Raw genomic sequence first — 21,616 nt, 5'->3', positions numbered from 1 at the left:
TGCTACAAGAGGTTAGTAGTTAGAATGACAGGAGCAAGTGTTATAGACGAGATGCTACAAGAGGTTAGTAGTTAGAATGACAGAAGCAAGTGTTATAGATGAGGTGCTACAAGAGGTTGGTAGTTAGAATGACAGAAGCAAGTGTTATAGATGAGGTGCTACAAGAGGTTAGTAGTTAGAATGACAGGAGCAAGTGTTATAGACGGTGTTATAGATGAGGTGCTACAAGAGGTTAGTAGTTAGAATGACAGGAGCAAGTGTTATAGATGAGGTGCTACAAGAGGTTAGTAGTTAGAATGACAGGAGCAAGTGTTATAGACGAGGTGCTACAAGAGGTTAGTAGTTAGAATGACGGGAGCAAGTGTTATAGATGAGGTGCTACAAGAGGTTAGTAGTTAGAATGACAGGAGCAAGTGTTATAGACGAGGTGCTACAAGAGGTTAGTAGTTAGAATGACAGAAGCAAGTGTTATAGATGAAGTGCTACAAGAGGTTGGTAGTTAGAATGACAGAAGCAAGTGTTATAGATGAGGTTCTACAAGAGGTTAGTAGTTAGAATGACAGGAGCAAGTGTTATAGACGAGATGCTACAAGAGGTTAGTAGTTAGAATGACAGGAGCAAGTGTTATAGACGAGGTGCTACAAGAGGTTGGTAGTTAGCCAGTTATTTTTAGAAATCTCAAGTCATTTGATGGAGGGGTTGTTTCCCTTCTCAGGCAGCCTCTGATCCTGTCATTTATGTGCTAACAGATGATAATTACCAATTAAATGACTCACTGAAATATCAGGATAACTGTGTAGGCCCTGATTGGGTTCATTTTCTAATACTATTACAATAAGTCAACAAGATCTGGTTTATAGAATGATTTAAAGGTCTACATATAGGTCTGTGTATTGAAACATGCCCTTACACACTACTCAAAATTCATTTTACAGGTATTGAAACGTGCCCTTACATACTACTCATAATTTATTTGACAGGTATTGAAACATGCTTTTAGAGATTACATCAAAGCCTGGTATAGACAGATTAGTGACCATGATGGTTTTCTGTTGGATATCAGACAGACTGTACAAAAAGTGGCAATAACATTTGCTACAAGGTATTTAATATTTTGATTTGCTATTCTATTCTATATAAGGGTCCTGAAAATTTAAATAAATTTTCAGAAGTCTCACCTAAAACAAACCTGTTTCAAGCATGAACTACATGAAGTCTTTATATAGGTTTCACTAAAAATTATTAAATAAAGATTTGCATATAATATCAACTGAAAACTGAATTGATTTAAGTGAATTGAAATTACAAATCCCTCAGGATAATGATTCTTTTTAATATCTGTAAATTCAGAAGTTTTAACTGGATTATGTAAATAACAAATGGATTTAATGTTTTTGAAGATGACTGAAAATTGTTTTTCTCCTTTGAATAAAAATTATTGAGTGTGTAACCATTAAGAGTTTTTATCATATGCATGTCAATCATATCGTGTATTGAATAAAAGCACTTGTATGACATGTATGTAACCAAATTAAGAAATTAAATTTTTCAATCTGAATTGTTGTTTACCAAATTAATGAATAATGAAAAATTTGTGAATATTGAATTAAGTTATTTGAATTTGAAAACTTGTCACACGATGTGAGTGCATGTAAAACAGATTACTGATTCAGTCATTTTCATTTATACTGGACTGGTAAATAGGACTTTTTTGGATCCTTACTCTTAAATATAGCTTTTCCTGATAACTGAAGAAATGAGACATGGGTAAAACTTTCTTTCACTTGCACTCCAGTGACAAATGTTTAATGAAAAATATAATTCTATTATTTGTGTTTGTAGATCAAAAGAAGTGGATTGGATGCCCTACTTCACACAACGATTAGTTGATGATTTTGCTTCACATATCAAATTATACAGACGAGCAACAGATAAAGTCAATATGTCTTCTAAGGAAGGTATGCTTTATATTGTTTATATATTCATTGACATTTACAATAACTTAGTATGATGATCTTAAGGTTGTTTCTTGCAGAATTTCTGTGCAATGCTTTAAGCTCCAGTCACACTGTCATGTTTTCTACATTTTAAAATGCTACGTTTCAACTACGTTTTGAATAAAAATGTCCCGTTGTTTAGAAAGCTAGGTTTGTGCTAGGTTCTTATCACGTTTGTTATGTATTATTATGTGAAGACCCACGTTTCCACAGTCTTCACGCTGAACTGCTAAATCTACAGGCCTGCAGCTCAATCTTTGAAAAATTTTAGTTAGATTCTGTTGGCCTGTAGGTTTGATTTTTACAGGCCCGAGAGCAATTTTACCAGCCTTGGCTGCCTGGATGGCCACTCAGCATGAAGACTGTTTCCTCAACGCATTAATACGTTTCGATACGTAGTAAGCACGTTTTGTTATGTTCAGCTTAGCTTTGATACATATTTACTAGGTTTCAACTTGGTTTCAATTTTAGCTACGTTTGTTGTTGGATTTTCAAAACATACAGAGCAGGTCCGGTTTTGAACGAAGGATCACTATGTTCGATACGCTGTGTTACGTATATTCTTGTTTTGCTACGCTTTTGGATAGCGTAGTAAAACTATCTCTTGAAATGTGTCAGTGTGACTGGGGCTTTAACAACAAATTATTAAATTTATAGTTTCTTTACATTTTGTCAAGTTGTAAACAGCTGTCTACTCTGAGGGCACACAATTTATTATTATATTAAAGCAGAATGATGAACAATTGTTATTCATTCATTTTTAGTGAGCTTTTCTCATCACTTGGCGTCTGTCATCCATCGTCGTCGTCGCTAACTTTTTACATTTTGAACTTCTTCTAGAGAACCACTGAATGGAATGAAACCAAACATGGCATGAATGTTCCTTATGAGGTGCTGACCAAGTGTTGTTACTTTGTTGCTGATCCATCATCCAAGATGGCAGCCAGCGGGCGACTTAGTTTAACATAGGACCCTATGGGAAATGCATACAAATGACTTCTTCTAAAGAACCACTGAATGGATTGAAACTAAACATGGCATAAATGTTCCTTATGAGGTGCTGACCAAGTGTTGTTACTTTGTAGCCGATCCATCATCCAAGATGGCCGCCAGCGGGCGACTTAGTTTAACATAGGACCCTATGGGAAATGCATACAAATGACTTCTTCTAGAGAACCACTGAATGGAATGAAACTAAATATGGCATAAATGTTCCTTATGAGGTGCTGACCAAGTGTTGTTACTTTGTAGCCGATCCATCATCCAAGATGGCCGCCAGCGGGGACTTAGTTTAACATAGGACCCTATGGGAAATGCATACAAATGACTTCTTCTAGAGAACCACTGAATGGAATGAAACCAAACATAGCATGAATGTTCCTTATGAGATGCTGACCAAGTGTTGTTACTTTGTCTCCGATCCATCATCCAAGATGGCTGCCAGCGGGGGCTTAGTTTAACATATGACCCTATGGGAAATGCATACAAAAGTCTTCCTCTAGAGAACCACGGAATTGAATGAAATCAAACATAGCATGAATAGTCCTTTCTTTATGAGGTGCTGGCCAAGTGTTGTTACTTTGTAGCCAAATTTTATCTGTTTTTATATGATTTCAAAAACCCAGGTAGAGTCAGGCGAGCGATACAGGCTCTTGAGAACCTCTAGTTGAATAACAACATCATACATTGACAGGGTGATATTTTTGTATTTTAAGGTTTACACACACCTGTTAAATGTTGGTTTTTTTTCATAATTTTTAGTGTATTTATATGTATTAAACAGTGTTCTTCTAAAATAATTTTTTCATATAGGATGTTTGCTGTTATTTTTCACTGCAATACATTTCTATAAATAATAATTGTATATTTCAGCTGGTTATGAGGAACATGTGGTATCTGAATTCTTTGACCTTGAACTTGAAATGGAGAAAAACATGTGTAGAGATGTTGTGTGCTTAGATCCAGATTCTGAAAGACGTAGGTATTTTCATAAATACTTTTAACAGTAAAAGGGGTTGGGACAAGATGGCTCCTTTTTGACCCAAAATTAGTAATTAACCTAAAGTAACCATACATGTACATATTCTTGAATTTGTGTCAACTATACTTATGTACAAGGTGCTTAGAAAATAATCATTGTCAAGTTTTAATGCTTTTAACAGTGTCTCAGTTACCACGAAGTATATGTTGTATATGTATATGAAGTAAATGATAAATAGAACTTATGATATATATTACTTAGTCATAGCTAATTAAGCTGGTGAGACATTTCAGCACCCACATTTGTTATACCGGCACTAACAATAGTATATATCTTTTATTTTATTTTCAGAGTATTTACAAGATTTAAGTGAAGTTTTATTATTTTTACTTTTACCACAAGAAGATTTTCATAATAAATCATTCCGTTATATATTGAGGGTGAGTAAACAGTGTTCTATTACTTAACAGATGTGTAGCCTGTTAGATCAAAGAAATATTCACTAAAACAAAATATAGACATTCAAAACTGCATAACACATCTAGCAAGATTATAGACATTCATACCTATATTAATAGCTGCATACATAGTCTATATAAAAACAAAATATGGGAAATATGTACAGTGAGACAGTAACCCAACAACACAATAAAAACTAATGACATTATGAAGTATTGTGGTGCAATGAGCTAATGTCTATACAGATTGTTAAGACTATAAAAAAAGTCCATTTAACCAAAGGTGTAGAGTCAAGTAACCCTCCATAAATGGCCCTGTAAAGGTACAGTTTTAAACTTCACTTGTTCAAGTAGAGTTAGTGTGTTTGTATTGCTAAATGTATGATTTTTGAAAGTATAATAAAAAATAGAGTATATTTGCTTGATATATTATAAATATATTTTTGACTTAAATTTTGAAAAGTAGAGCATGTGCTACTTTGGCTATTTCAACAAAAATATTTGTGGGCAAGGGGTGGTGCAACTTTCTATTTTTCAGAAAATTGACATAAACTACTCTGAATTTGTCCAAAAATCAGTCATTTTGAAATTCACCTACATTTTTTACATTGCAAATACATCACTAATGATGAAAAATCTATTTTAACTGAAACAATTGGACTTAATAACATGTGTTTTCATTTAATTTTCACAACATCATTGCAGTTAAAAAAAATCAGGTTTTTAGAGCCAAAATATAGGTAAGTGAACCAACTCCTTCCCAAATTGACAAAAACACATAGCTGATATTATTTAGTAGTTTAAATTTTATGTTAAGACTTTTGATGTTTTAATTTTGTAGGAAGTTTTAGTGAATGGAATATTTTTACCCACAATAGATTTAATGTCCGATCCAGATTATGTCAATCAAAATATAGCTTGGTTTGTAAGTATAATTATTCTAGAATTCAATCCATCAAATCTTTGTTATACATTTTTTCTATCATTAAATCATCTTGATTGATTTTTGTGCTTCTAGTAATCTATTCTTATAGTATTTCAAATGTTGTATTTTTACAATTTTCAAGTACATTCACTGCATTAGATTGGGAATTACAGTTTTATATTTGAAGAGCAACTGTGATTTGGGGATTTGATCTTCAAATTAAGTGCTGTACATCCTTAAATTCATGTTTTTGAATGGGTATGCAATACTGTAGCAATACTGTAAACATTTTGAATATTAGATGAGATACTGTCATAAAAAAATACATGTACATGTACAGTTAGAGGATATTAGAATAATGATTGTTATATTTTTTTTTAATAGTTATAGTTACTTTTTATTTGTTATTGATAATTTTTCAGTGTACAGAAAGAACATTAACGAATGAAACTTTCTTACAAGTTGCCAAAAGTTCTATTGATATTGATGAATTAGAAGCAGTTAAAGAAATTGTAGAACAAAATATACATAAATGGAGATCTAAGGACAGTGGAGGGATTGATGGTAAGAATAGCTTTTTTTTAATAACAAACTATGCATATACAAACATCAACAAAAACATAATAATGTTACAAAATATACCATGCCACAAACATATGCTTGAACAAATATCAACAAAACCCAAACAATTTTACAAAATGCTATTTGATAAAATGGGGCCTTTAATTTTCCATTTTAAATTGTTTCTAATTTTGTAACCCAAGTATTTTTATGGCTTACTAAAAAATACGGTGTTTGTTCATTGTTGAAGGCCATATATGTAATATTAATTTTAAAAAAAATATTTGTTTTGACATGAACCATTATCACTTTTACTATTAAATTATAGAAAGTTGTTGGAAAGCATTGACTTAAATTTTGACGTTTTAATACGTGTAGTTAGGTTTTGTCAGTTATAAATGATCTTAATGTTATTCTTTACAGATGCACTAGTTAAACAGAATTTAAACAGTTTAGTATTTGTTAAGACTATATGTGAAGGAAGAATTAAAAGATTGATTGATGGAGTAGATGATAATATTGATGTAAGTATATCAACAACAAAGGTGGTTATAATATCACACCATACAGAAATCTATATCAACAACAAATGTGTTATATTAAATCTAACTAATTGAAAATTGAAACAGTTAAACTGAAGGAAGAAAAACAATATTTTCAACAAAAAGAGAAAAGGTCAATAATGTCATTATTTAAAACCATTTAATTTGAAAATCCAACAAGTGATATGTTGAGTTACAGATAGTAACACCACTTTGGACTGTTAGATGATAGTTGTAATATATTTTGATTTCATTATTTTCCTTAAGAATTCATACTTAAAAAACTGTCAAAATTTTGTAATTTTGAAATCAGTCCATCAATAGTTTAGCAACAGCCTTTTGTAAAAAGATATTTTTCAACATATTCGATTATGATAATGTAATTAATAAATATACTTGTGTTTTATATTTACTTTTTCATCATGGTAACTTTGTTTTGGGGCGTGGCATGTGAGCGGAATAAACAAAATAGGAAAGACAAAAGAAGAGGGACAATTATGAATAGAAAATTTTAATCTTTGGAAACAATTTTGAGAAAAATATGCCTATCATCACTTATTGAATTTTATGTACTTGCTGGACTAAGGGGAGATAATTTGTAAAAAAATTAAGTTATAAGTAGACTTAAAAGAATACATATGAAAGTTAAGTGTAATTTTAAATACTAAAACTGAACTAAATTCATCAGTCAATTTTATTTCTTAAGATTTATTTCAGATCCTATTGATTTAAAATTGTTTTTTCTTTTTTCTTACAGATTTCTGATATTTGCAGAGCAAGGAATATTTTTATATTAAGTTTAGACGAAATTATAGAAAATAATATAGCATTAGCAGTTTTTATAGGTAAGATCTAAATCTTGTTCATTGTTTTAATATTATGATGGTATGACATAACATGTACAGAAAAGAAAAAAATGAAAAGTAAATCATTGTTCAAACAAGACAGTTTATTCAAATAATCTTGTCTAATCACTTTATCACCAGCTAAATCATCATATAAAAGTTACTGATTATTTCATTTAAATTTCATAAAAACAGCAAAATTCAAACAGTTATTTATGAAATGTGTTAAAATGAGAAGTAAGAACACGTTTTAAAAGTGCATTCAAAAATCTTATACGTAAGTATGTAGTACAAATAAAAAAGACGATAAAACAAGAAAGTCCAGATAAAAATAAAAATAATAAATTAGCCATGTGACCTGACAAAAATCAAGTTTTAAACTTATGCTTTAGATGGGTTAGAAGTTTCTGTTCTATTATTGGCCCCAGTTTTATTGTCATTGTTCATCTCAAACACATATATTCAACAACAAATGACCAATTCAATCTTTGAAGATTTAAAAGTTCACAAATTTTCCAAAACTATAATTTAAGTATAAAAAATTATATAAAATGCATGAAATCCTGAATGAGGCACCTATTTATACTTTTGAATCCCATATAAACAGATGTTAACAATTCAAGTATACAAACTTGTCCTTTTTCACATTCCCTATTAACAAAGATTTCCATTTCTTTTGTTTAATTTCAACTAGATATCAGCCTGTATATGTACATAAATATTAGAATTCACAATTTATTCACTTTATGTGTAAGGATTTGAATTTATAATTCACTTTTTCATCTACTTTTCTATTTCAGAATTTATGACAAGTGTTGGGGGCCAAATGTATTTATTTTTTTATTTAAATGTTGAGGTAAGGTTATATAAAATTTTATTATTAGACCAAGTTTAAAATCTAACTAATAAATCAACTGTTATATGGATGGTTAATTGTGTTGGAGATTGAAATTCATTTTATTTCCTTCACCTTGTCAGTTCGTTCCTCAAAGAAACATTTGCATCACACTTTTCTTGGTACTACCGAACAGATTTACCATATATTTTGTCTTCAGTTTGACTGTGGTGACTTGTAATGTGTTCTTGCTTTCTGGATCTGTTGGACACATACTTCCTGTTTTTGGATTCTTTGAACTATTGATATGCTTATTAAGACAATGTGTACAACCTATTGTTTAGCATGTATTTTCCCTGAATAACCTGTTATATAGGTTAAAAATGTAATTGTGTTTACCAATTTTATTTTAAATAATTTGGAGGGCTGCATGATAAATTTTAAAATTTCTGATACTGCACTATGTCATTGACTGTATATTCACAGCAGTAGGTTATACTTAATTTCACTTCTTTACATAACTATTTCATTGATTTAATTTCTTCTGTTAAATTAGGGTAATGATTTTCATTTGAATTCTTGCTAGATGCTACAGACTTCTAATATTTTCTGCAAAGAAAAGAAAATTTGCTATTAGTTTTAAAGAAGTTAATAGAACTTACTTCCATTTTTATGCCCCATTTATGGGCATTATGTTTTCTGGTCAGTGCCTCCCTTTGTCCATTGGTCCATCCTTCCGTCAGTCCATTCGTTCTTTGTTCATTCGTCCGTCTGTTCGTCGGTCCCACTTCAGGTTAAAGTTTTTGGTTAAGATAGTTTTTGATGAGGTTGATGTGCAATCAACTTAAAACTTAGTACACATGTTTCCTATGATATGATCTTTCTAATTTTAATGCCAAATAAGAGATTTTCCCCCACTTTCCCAGTCCACTGAACATAGAAAATGATAGTGCGGATGGGGCATCCATGTACTGGGGACACATTCTTGTTTCGATATGTTTTATTGCTGTATAACAAAAATGTTGGGTTATTTTGTAGGGTTTTCGTGCAGCTGCTGAGCAGCAGATTAGGGCAGCACAACAAAGAGCTATAGGAGGGGAGGCAACTGAAGTTGACTTAGAATCTTTACGAAGAGCAGCGTTAATTATTCATGATCAGTATTTATCTGACAAGGTAAATTTATAATGGTTTCATACAACATTACATTCCCCTTATCTTTTAATGTGTATATCTGTGTCACATATATGTAGGTCAAACTCAAGGTTTATCTGCACTATCAACTTTGGATGAGCTATTAAATATATATAAAAGTAGAAGGATTTTTAGGATGGTATTAAAAGTATAATGACTGGATCATCATAACAATTCTTGCAAAAGTTTCTATTATCTTTAAAATGTATAACAACATCTAAATTTTTGAAATGCACATTCATTTCTGTAACAAAAAAATGCATTCATACCTATCCTTCTGAATCACAGCAAACAAAGAAAGAATTTGTATGGTCTTACAGAAAATCTATATGACTGAATTTTCTATTTTCAGGCTTCATCTAGAATTAAAATTGACAGTGAAATAGTAAAGAGAACATTGCAACGAATTAAGAGTAAATTTCTATCAGAAAGTGTGTTTGATGAAGTTGCAGCTAAAGTAGGTATTTCTGAAAACGAAAACCCTTTTTCAGGCAATTAAACAAGTGAACTGTTCAAAGCATAGTTTATAATTTTCACTAAAAATGTTATCCTTAGGCTGGCAAGTTAAAGGTTTGGTTGACTTGCTTGGTTTGTTTGTATAAATTTTTGCTCAAGCATTGCAATGAAGATTGACATCTGAAATCAATAGATAGGTGGAGCTTCGGCTTGTATACATTATACTTATAAATGTTAATGGAAGTTAAGCAATGTATACAAGTTGAAACCCATGTCAATCTTAATTACAATGCTTGAGCAAACATTTATGCAAATAAAGCAAGCAAGCCAATCAAACCTTTAATTTTTGCTAGGATTAGGATAACAGTTTTAAAAGTGTTGACGTATTATGTTTTTGTTGTCATAACTAATTTTCTTGTTAATAAAAACTATTCAAATGAGAAAGCAATTGTATTCATTGGAAGAGACTTGTTTGGAAGCAAGAGAAACTATTTAATTACTCTTATGATTTTTGTAGGTGTATCAAATATTACATACAGAACAGTATTATGAGAAATTTCTACAAAGTAATGTATATACAAAATTAATGGAAGATTTGGGTCTGGTCAAGGAGGATCGATTAGAGGAAGGGGATAATATCAGTATTGATGATAGTACGTATAACATTATAGTACAGAAAACACAATACTGTAAATATCAGCTAGTATAAAGTGAAAATTGATAATGACTTTTACTTCTCAAAGATATCTAGCATTACATTTTGGCACCAATGTCTAAGTAGATTATTTTAGATATAGAAAAATTTTAGATATAGAAAAAGGATTAAATTGTGATTGCATTATCTTTTTTTTTTTTTTATTAAATACCGAATTGAAGATTAATGGGATTTAACTTAGAACTAATTTCCTAATGCTTGTAGAGTAAAACTTTGGTTGACTTGCTTGCTTTGTTTGTATAAACAAACGCTCAAGCATTATAGTTAAATCTGTTCAAATAAAGATAGGCATAGTTGGACCTGTATATATTATATTTCAATTTGATTTAATGTCATCTCAAATACATCTGTACAAAATACAAACAAAGCAAGCAACCTAACCAAAGTCCTGCTGTACATGCATTAGGAAAAAAGTTCTAATACAGCAAAACAAATTCAGGATATACATATGAGATTATTGATTAATCCTTATAGATCAAGCTGACCTTGGTGCCACAATGCTTTGTTAAATGTATTTTTTTCAATAATACATAGTATAACAATTTTTAGTAAAAGAATGTCATGCAATTCCTGTTCCTTCACATCAACATAGAAAAATATAAAACTCTATAACTATGAACTCCAAAGTAAAATGGGAACTATATTGTTGTAATAAAATGAATGGTTGAGCAAAGTTACAGATTTCCTGCTAATTTACATATACAAGTGATGTCATGAAACAAAGACAAACAGAAAAACAAATTATTGAATTAGATAATATGCAATACACAGACTTTGAATTCATACACAGATTCAAATATTCACAATTAAACTAGTATAGCATATGTGATCAGTATTCTGATATACATGGTCTGTTGGACAAAATAAATGTATCAATTTTATTATTGATTATTGATATATACATATTGTTTTTACAGTTCGTAGGATCATTTGGTTCAAAGTAGGTCAATATTTAGGATGAATTGGTCACATGTGTATTACTAATAGTATATAGCAATGTTGCAACAGAAACAATTTACTTTATCTAAATTATTCATAAAACTTTAATATCAAAAAATGTTTTGGCCTATTGAATTTATATTCATTTCAGTTATGTTATTTTGAAAATTCCAATAAATTGTTTCTAAGTTTTAATTCAGTGCATTATATATTCTTGTATGGGCATGATTGAGTGACTCAATTCATCTTGTGTAACAACTTTTTGTTGTTGTTTCTGTAATGGCTGTTTCAGATTTAGTTGCATGAGTAATTAGGCAAATGTAAATCACTAGAGCTACCAGAGAAATGTCTTTCATCATTAGGTCAAAATCCATACACAATTTAATAAGAGTGTTCAATAACTCATGATAATAACAACGATGAAAACTAACTGTGCAATCTGGAATGAAAATAATTAGTAAATCAATAAATCATTTAGGACAAATTTTAAAAGAGAACAACTAGTGCCTTCTATAGGCTTAAATTTTATGAAAGTCTTGTCTCTTGATTTTAAACTTCTTTCTGTGACTTTCTGTTTTCAAAATTTGATTAAATTTTATTATACAATTGAAAGATAGTGATTTTTTTTTTGTTTAATGCATGTTTTTGTTGCTGTTTTTAAACAACTTCTTATATTTTTTGATAGACAAGACAAATTTTAGAGGAGCATGTCGCCACTGTTTTATCTGTCTGTCTGAAAAGTTTGATTCTTGATTTTGACTCAACCAATTTCATTGTCCTTGACCACGGCAGTAATGACAATACAATACCAGAGAGGGTTAATTTTTCAGTGATTGCTGCTACTGTTTGGCAGTTTTATTTGTAAAATTCAAAAGAACAGCAAAAATAATGGTTATATTTGTTTGATTTGATAAAAAAGCAAGTAATAGTCCGTAACCTTAAAGAACAGGACCAAGATCAATGTTAAGGATACATATCAATTGTTGTTCTAGGAGTTATATCCCTTGAAACAGTAAAGTCAGCTAAATTTTGACTTTGTTTTGTATTGATAAAAAGCCTAGAGTTTTTCCATCATTACTAACTATTACTAAATACAGTTTAGTTTCAATTTCAAAATGGTTGTTGAATGGTTGCTTTCACCGTTTAGAAATTTTGCCACTTGATAAAAGCATATTATAAGTCCTGAAAATTTAAGCTTTGCTTATAAATGAATTGAGCAAATGCTTTTATGATTTCTGTAAATGCTGCTTACTGTTGATACATTTTAAAGCCAGTGATAGTGAGCCTTAATAGAATGCTATCAAAATCTTTCATAAGAGCATTGTCTCATGTATGTAGACCATGTGAAACTTGGATGCAAACAACCAATATTTACCTGTTTTATTTGTTAATTGTCATATTCCATGAGTGACATTTTGTGCAAAAAGCATAATATCTCTGGAACACTTACAGTCCTTGTTAAAATATTTTAATTTGTTCCTATTTTTATTCTTTTCTTATAAAGACCAAAATTTAATGAAAATGATATGAAGTTGTTACAAAAATGAATTGAGTCACTCTATAAGAAAAAACTTTTCTCTCTATTTGTTTGCTGTTAATTACCATTATGAAATTTTTAAGATATTGATATAACTTAAATAAGATTTTTATGGTAATTTACAACAAAGTTGTCTTTGTTTAAGCTAGAATTTTAACATGTCAGTGTAATTTGCTTGTTTGCTTTTGATCAGATATTTCAATGAAGTCGGGGTCATCACTTGGCGTAAGTTATTACTTATAGTTTGAAGCAGCACTCAATCTAGATTATGTATTTGTAGTATGTAGGGTGGTAATTTTCTTAATTTTGAAATGATTTAAGATTAGATTTGTCATTTTGTGCAGTGTTTTGCAATATAGGGTTAAATATCCATTACTTTTATTAAAGACAAACATGAAAAATAGTAAAAATGATTGGAAATTTTTCATGAAATGATTTAAATTATAATTCTATTATATATAAAAAACACTAAAGAAAAATTAATATACAGGCATGTACTTTTTCTAAACAAAAATTGTGAAGAATTTTGATTATAGATTATTAATTATTTTATCTGTTGAACAATAGACTGAATTTGTTATGTATTTCAAAATTGACAGATCACAAAGTCACTGGTAAATTTTCAATTATGGTTTTTAAGTACTATAAACTTAATGTTTGGTTAGCACAATTAACAAATTAACATGAATTAATTCACCAAAACCCTTCACGTGTGCAGCATATGATATATTTGTATCTTAACATGATAAATATATACTTTGTCATATCTCTGTTTCAATCTTTGATAGTTATTTATTCTTATAACTTTTCTCGTAGTGGAAAGAAATTTATTCTATAACTTTATTGGTTGATTCCATATAGCACCAGTTTCTATTGTGACTTTCAGTTAACTTTATTAACTTATGACAGGTAGAAACTAATTAAGACAGGTAAGTAATGACCAAAACATTTACCTCTAATAATGTTCAGTTTTTGGTGAGATAATTATGTGAACTGTAGTTTTGTGACATATCAACCATTATTAAACAATGATCCAAACCTTTTATTATGATCGGATGAAAACAAGCAAAACTAAAGATACTTAATGACAAAATTGACCAATATTGATCCTTGTATTAAAAAATAAATTGGCTAACTGTCTCAGTGGCGGATCAAGAAATTTTCGTAAATGGGGGCCCACTGACTGCCTAAGAGGGGGCCAACTTTGGTGATTCCATATATAATCAACCAAATTTTTCCCCAGAAAAAAGAGGGCTTGGGTCCACTCCCCAACACTCCCCCCCCCCTCCTTTTAACCCGCTTCTTGTTCTTTTCTTTGAATTTAAATTACTTGTATGCAGTGCTAGTCTCTTTAGATAGTAGAAAAGAAAGACATTGCCATACTTCTTTACTCATCAGTATATATCACTACTGTTATAGATACAGATATTTTATTTACCAATGTATTTTAATGTAGTCACTGTGTTTTGACTAAAAATACTAACTCATTGGCTTAAAATGTTTTCTACAAGTGTTTCTTAACTTTCTTCTGCCAGTGTGATTCTTTGATTTTTATACTTTTATTGCATTCACATGATTATGAATAGATTTGGGATATATATTGATGAGAAAGAAAACACAAAACACAAATAACCAAAGTATATGATAAGTTTGTGGAAGTTGACAGACATATGAGAGCACCTTGATGTCTAAAACATATATCAGTGTTTTGACATCTGTAGGTCACCGTACAGCCTTCAACAATAACCAAAGCTAATACCAGTATTAAAACACAAATTGGCTTCCAGTCATGAATATTTAATAGCTTAAGGATGCATCTTGATGAGAATATCAACCTTCAACAAAACAGGTCATGTTGACCTATATTTTACACTTTATTGACTTCACATCAAATTTTTATGTAAGAGTTCAATTTTAACACATAGGGTCATATAACCAGACTTACTGATACATGTACATCTAAGGGAAAATAAGTAGGCCTCTCTGTCTTAGTGACCTCAACATATATTTCAATAAAGAATGATGACAAAATGTAATAAAAACAGCATGTACAGTATTTTTTCTCACTTAGATGTTTATATGTGTACATTTGTGTATTCATTTAATTGCCTATTTCAGAATGAAGATTCAGCCAATGATTCTTCAGATGAAATCCCTGCACAAGCATTGAAATCAAACCTGCCTCAATCTGACGACGAAGAGTTCATCTCTGCCTTCATCTCACAAACAGGTATCATATGACAGCATTTTTGTTTTTGATATTGACTTTATCAGCAAGAAAATAAAGGGAGCCTGCAAGGGCTAATTTATTTTTTTTAATACACATTTCCTTGGTTGGAATTATTTTCTAAGTATGATAGAAATTATGTCAAGTATATAGCAGTACACTTTAGAGGTTACCTATAAAAAGGTTTCAAGTTATATATTGGACATGATTTGGTATTTTGTTAAAAAAAAGAGAGAAAATGTGGTTCGATTGCAAATGAGAGAACTCTTCACCAAAAAAAAATGAGGAAGAAATTACAAATATAGGTCACCATACAGCCTTCAACAATGAGCAAATCCAATAATGCATAGCAAGCTATAAAAGGCCCTGAAATGATAAATGTAAAACAATTGTGTATATATGGGGATTCTCATGTCAGTATGGCATGATAAATGTAAAACAATTGTGTATATATGTATCATGTCAGACTGTCTGCTTTGCATTTCCTTAGTTAAGATAATAAATATAAACAGATTAACATATTGATTATAAAGTTTTAATTGAATTGTATGGACCCCTAAATAAATGTTGATTTCTTTTTTCCTAGCTGTCATTTTCCCCAGAGTTATGATCCTTGATTTTGTAAATTATGTGAATTTTGTGATTTCCAGTTCATAAATTGAAAACTTCTCAACCAAATGGGGAATAATTTTAAATTGATGTTGATATGATTTCAACCATCCACAGACACAAAAAACAAATTGCATAATCATTGACAATTATTTTTTAATTTTTTGCAAAGTCTGGATGAAAAGTTTCTAGATACATGTTAGCGACTCAATCTATTAATCAGCCATAGGTTATAAATATTCAACATGTAATTTATTCTTTTTATCCTAAAGAAAACAAAATGTAAGATAACTGTTTTTCTTCCTCTTTCATATGCATCTAAAAAGTTGTAAAAGATAACCTTGAGTTTGGAAAGTAGTTTTAATAGAAGACTATTTCAGGTATTGTAAAAGAAGCAGAGAAATCAGGAAAGACGTATGCTGTGTTTGCTGTCAGAGTTACAAAGAAAGTTAACGGTGAAGATGATATTCAGGAAATATATCGTAGATATAGCGATTTCCATGATCTCAATATGTTAGTACAAGAAAAAGTAAGTCACATGCATTATGTCGTAGGTATAGTAATTTCCATGATCAGCGTATGTTAGTTGAAGAAAAAGTAAGTCACATTCATTTAAAAATATTGTTTTGGGTGATTCAGTTGAAAAATTGATTCGACTCTGGCAAATACGTAGAAAAGTAAGAAGTTCACAAATATAACCATTATATGGTAGAATTTAAAAGTTATAATAACATATTATGAATTTTGGATTACTGTGAAAGTACTTTTATTCGTGGGTATCAATTTTTATGGTTTGAGCAATATTTACATGTTCGTGGGTTTTTAAATTCGTGGATTTTAGTTTTCTAAAAAAAAAAAAAAATGAAAAATTAATGCCTTTAGAAACGAGGGTAACAAATACTTAGTAGTCTGGATTGAAGGAAATTGCAAAGTAAACATTGACCTGTGTAAATCGTAGTGATAACCATTATTAACCCATGATAAAGTGATCAACAGATTGAAGACCATCAAAGGTGCTAACTAGACCATAAACATGTCACCTACAGAAAACAGTAACATAAACAAAAGCTATAAACGTATCTTGAATTGTCAAATAATTCTTATCAAAATCAAGCCCAGCATAAAATTATTATTTCCCATATGTACGAGAACTATGAGGATATAAAATGAACACTTTATCATACTAGCGTATCAATACCGGAAATCTGACTTTCATCGATCAAAAATATTTTTTATGAGAATTAAAAGATCAAAAGTTGTATAGTTTAGATTATTAAAAAATAAATTGGGATACGCATGCATGCGGTTGTAGTTCTGTGACTGCTATTAAAGTATTTTAAAGTATTCTCAGATTTGGCGTTATTCAATATATTCTCTAGATCATAGTCAAACTAACCGATGGGGATCTTTCAATGTCTTGATTTGGACGATGGTTGTTTTATTTTGTTGGACACTTAAATTCGTGGATAAAGTCATCAACAAAAACCACGAAAATTGGTACCCCACGAATAAAAGTACTTTCACAGTATCCAACAATTTTTACACTCTCATCAAAATCAGCATATTTGACTGTCAAATAAATAATATTAAAGGTGAATTGTGTTGCTCTTGAGTCTTGACAGCTCATTACAATGATGTGTAAAAAGGAACAAAAAAAAACAGAACAAAGAGCACAATTATTTTATTTAGCAATTTTTTTAGGCTGAATAAATTGGGATTTTTTATGCCCCCACCGTAGCAGAGGGGGCTTAAGTTTTACCCTTGTCCCTCCATCTGTACGTCTATACATTCCATAGTTGGTTTCCTTTCTCTAACTTAAGTTTGCCTCAACCAAATGTTATGAAACTTATACACAATACTTATTACCACGAAACTCAGATCAAGTACAAATTTGGGGCATCACATTTACCGTTCTTCAGTTATGTTCCTTTATAACTTTATATTATATAGAAGCGGGGTCATCATTTGTGTCCCATGGACACATTCCCGATTTATTTCATTTCAGAATAATGAATGTTAGAAAGTAATTCTCTCACTTTTAAGCAGTTAAATGTGCAAACGTTTGGTTATGAGTTTTAATTTTTAAGAATCCTGTATTTGGATTTGATTATAGTTTCCAGATTTGCCTGGGCCTGGTTTGCCTGGTAAAACCATGTTGAAGAACATGAACCAAGAATTCTTGGAGAAGAGGAGAAAATCTTTAGATAATTATTTACAGGTAAAGATATTTGAAAATTGCTACATGTCCACTGAACAAATACACAATTCGATAATCTACATTCTACATTTACATGACAAGGAACTTTTAACAATATAACAGCAATTTGTAAAAAATAAAGACTGAAAATTTCATGAATATAGAGAATGATCATTATCACCAAAGATGAATGAAGAAATTTTGGTTTTGCCAGTACACATACTTAAGGATACACAATTGCTTTAAATAATTATGAAACTTATTGAAAGTTCAATGAATTCTTTATTTTGAAATGCTAAATTTATAAATCATATCTGATAGTATTTTTCTAAATAAAATAAAAAATATAAAAACTTCACAAATTTACTTGTGACTGATATGTGTACTAGATTATCTCCCTTTGACATCCATTGTTATACTCTGTGGAAGTGTTTACTCAAACCACTAATATTTTGTAAAGCTTATTTAACCTTTATTTGAATACTTTTTATATATAAATGATGATGTTTTTCCTTTCCAGAATTTACTTAGTCCTCAGCTTTGGGATAAGAACAAAGGTTTAAAAGATTTATTGATGAAATTTTTAGCCCAAGGATTATGGGAAAAACATAAAAGTGACTTAGCTAGAAAGGTGAACATTATTTATATATCCTAGTTGTAACAGTCATATGCAATGTGTTAAATAAAAATAAGTAAATGTGGTATAATCGCAGATGACATCAATTGATCAAAGACCAAAAAACAAAGATGTTCACATCTAAATAAACTCATCATAGATACCAGGACTAAATTTTGTATATTTGCCAGACACGCGTTTCGTCTACAAAAGACTCATCAGTGACGCTTGAAGTCCAAAAAAGTTTAAAAGTCCAAATAAAGTACGAAGTTGAAGAGTATTGAGGTTGCCTTCAACAATAAGGAAAACCCATATTTTGAAAGTTTTAAAAAGCTCTTGGGAGACCAAACGTGAAATGATTCAAAAGAAAAAAATCAATGGCCTCATTTATACTAAAAATTATTCATGAAAAAGTATTAACTAGAGGCTTTTGGTGGATACATAAAGAATGTGTCAGGGTTTAAAAAAATGATTCAGACTAAAACTTAAGGTGCATAAGTTACCACTACAGGTATAAATGATAACAATGTCTGATATTTTTTTAAAGTTTAATTATCATGGTAGCACAAGAATCATTAACAAATTCTTTGATTGTCTTCTCCAGATGGACACAATAGTAAACCCTCTTAGGACTGCAGGGAGAGCCATGGCACCAGATCATATTGTTGATGGACTCGGAAAGAAATTCAGGAGTGTAAGTAACTCATGTCTCCAAGTAGATTAATCACTGGTTCACAGATCTAGCTTTAAATACTTCTGTCCTCTTTGGGACTTGTTTTTATGTTGCTGTATAAGTAGACAAAATAGATCAGTTTTGATAAGTTTTATGGAAGGGTTACTAAGTACATCTCAGTTTGATGATTATTTTGACAAGCAATCATATGTCATGGTCCAGCAACATTTTATTAATCAACAGTATTGCTGTCAATCAGATTGCCTTTTTCTAAACTTCTGCCAACAGACAAGATATATCTCTGAGTCAGCCAACAGGCAAGACATATCTCTGAGTCAGCCAACAGGCAAGACATATCTCTGAGTCAGCCAGCAGGTAAGGCATATCTCTGAGTTAGCCATCAGGCAAGACATATCTCTGAGTCAGCCAACAGGCAAGACGTATCTCTGAATCAGCCAGCAGGCAAGACATATCTCTGAGTCAGCCAACAGGCAAGACATATCTATGAGTCAGCCAACAGGCAAGACATATCTCTGAGTCAGCCAACAGGCAAGACATTTCTCTAGTCAGCCAGCAGGCAAGACATATCTCTGAGTCAGCCAACAGGCAAGACATGTCTCTGAGTCAGCCAACAGGCAAGACATATCTCTGGGTCAGCCAGCAGGCAAGACATGTCTCCGAGTCAGCCAGCAGGCAAGATATATCTCTGAGTCAGCCAACAGGCAAGACATATCTATGAGTCAGTCAGCAGGCAAGACGTATCTCTGAGTCAGCCAGCAGGCAAGACGTATCTCTGAGTCAGCCAGCAGGCAAGACATATCTCTAAGTCAGCAAGCAGGCAAGACATATCTCTGAGTCAGCCAGCAGGCAAGACATATCTCTGAGTCAGCCAACAGGCAAGACATATCTCTGAGTCAGCCAACAGGCAAGACATATCTATGAGTCAGTCAGCAGGCAAGACATATCTCTGAGTCAGCCAGCAGGCAAGACATATCTCTGAGTCAATAATTGATGTAACAATATTTTAGGATTCTTTGGGAGACCGGGAGAAATTAGAAAGTGGAAAAGTTGCAGCAAGTATAGACCAGGCCGTAAGTAAGATTAATGTGACATAAGAGATATAAGAAGATGTGGTATAAGTGACAATGAGACAACTCTCCATCCAAGTCACAATATGTAAAAAGTAAATGATTATAGATCAAAGTACAGCCTTCAACATAAACCTTTGGCTCACACAGAACAGCAAGCTATAAAGGGCCCTAAAATTAATAGTGTAAAACTATTCAAACTGGAAAACCATGGTCTAATCTATATTAAAAACTAGAAACGAGAAACACTTATAAACCACATCAACAAACAACAACCACTGAACAACAGGTTTCCTGACTTAGGACAGGTGCAAAGACTGTATAAAATAAGAAAGATTTTAAGACAAATAGTTTTGAAGATTTAAGAAAATTCAATTGTTATCTGTTTAACTTGGTACAATAACTAAGAGGACTAACCCATAATCTGTGACTGTGAATCTGAGATGTAAGCATGTTTATCCTATGGTTACAGATTAAATATTATAAATTGAACCCAAAGCTGCATAAGGTCTAAAGAAGTTAATTCATGTTGATTTGAAATTTATTCTATTTTTCTATTTCTATAGGCAGGAGAAAACATACCTTTAAGAATTATGTTATTATTGATGGATGAAGTGTTTGATCTTCAACATAAGAATCAGTGGATACGTCGGAGAATTGTTCCTATATTACAACAGTTGTTAAAAGCCACATATGGTGATACTATTAACAGGTATGTTGTTAAACAGGAAATATGGATATTTTTTTTTTTTTTTTAATTAAATGCTCTTTTTTTCACATGACTAGTCAATTGTTTTTATGGAAAATTAGAGAATACAAACATTTATGTTTGAACAAGAAGAAAAGAATTTATGTTCAGTTTTCTATAATAAAAATAGATCATGACAAAGGGTAAAATGAATGGCAAGACCAAGAAAATATTCATGCAGCAGCCACTCCGTTAATTTAAATGGTATACTCAGATTCTTCTGAGCAGTTCTTGCTCTGATTGTGGCACCTGTCATGTCATGAATGTCTCCCCTCATAATACTTTAAACATTGTGTGAATCGATACCTGGAAAAATAGGGTAAATTAGAAGCAAACATCAGTAATATTTTTTTATACGACCGCAAAATTTGAAAAATTTTTCGTCGTATATTGCTATCACGTTGGCGTCGTCGTCGTCGTCCGAATACTTTTAGTTTTCGCACTCTAACTTTAGCAAAAGTGAATAGAAATCAATG

General features: G+C 31.0%; 1 protein-coding gene across 4 annotated transcripts in view; it reads left to right on the top strand.

Moving 5' to 3' along the window:
- The window catches only part of LOC143065194 (sorting nexin-13-like), a 45,345-nt gene that overhangs the window by 15,340 nt on the left and 8,389 nt on the right, over positions 1-21,616 (top strand). The window contains exons 1-22 of one of the 4 annotated variants that reach the window (XM_076238615.1): positions 590-647; positions 981-1,102; positions 1,843-1,958; positions 3,870-3,974; positions 4,330-4,418; positions 5,278-5,361; positions 5,784-5,925; positions 6,346-6,446; positions 7,222-7,309; positions 8,110-8,165; positions 9,183-9,317; positions 9,688-9,792; positions 10,309-10,444; positions 13,176-13,207; positions 13,582-13,596; positions 15,101-15,212; positions 16,199-16,347; positions 17,932-18,036; positions 18,536-18,646; positions 19,236-19,325; positions 20,333-20,395; positions 20,959-21,104. In XM_076238615.1, the coding sequence (XP_076094730.1) occupies positions 609-647; positions 981-1,102; positions 1,843-1,958; positions 3,870-3,974; positions 4,330-4,418; positions 5,278-5,361; positions 5,784-5,925; positions 6,346-6,446; positions 7,222-7,309; positions 8,110-8,165; positions 9,183-9,317; positions 9,688-9,792; positions 10,309-10,444; positions 13,176-13,207; positions 13,582-13,596; positions 15,101-15,212; positions 16,199-16,347; positions 17,932-18,036; positions 18,536-18,646; positions 19,236-19,325; positions 20,333-20,395; positions 20,959-21,104 (2,141 nt within the window). In that variant the 5' untranslated portion in view covers positions 590-608. Of the gene's footprint in view, positions 1-589; positions 648-980; positions 1,103-1,842; positions 1,959-3,869; positions 3,975-4,329; positions 4,419-5,277; positions 5,362-5,783; positions 5,926-6,345; positions 6,447-7,221; positions 7,310-8,109; positions 8,166-9,182; positions 9,318-9,687; positions 9,793-10,308; positions 10,445-11,423; positions 11,447-13,175; positions 13,208-13,581; positions 13,597-15,100; positions 15,213-16,198; positions 16,348-17,931; positions 18,037-18,535; positions 18,647-19,235; positions 19,326-20,332; positions 20,396-20,958; positions 21,105-21,616 lie in introns of those variants that run through there. The other 3 variants (XM_076238612.1, XM_076238613.1, XM_076238614.1) reach the window with 3 other exon arrangements.

Source organism: Mytilus galloprovincialis, chromosome 2 (assembly GCF_965363235.1).
Source record: "Mytilus galloprovincialis chromosome 2, xbMytGall1.hap1.1, whole genome shotgun sequence".
In the NCBI taxonomy this organism is placed as follows: domain Eukaryota; kingdom Metazoa; phylum Mollusca; class Bivalvia; order Mytilida; family Mytilidae; genus Mytilus; species Mytilus galloprovincialis.
This window is presented reverse-complemented; position numbering and strand designations above follow the sequence as displayed.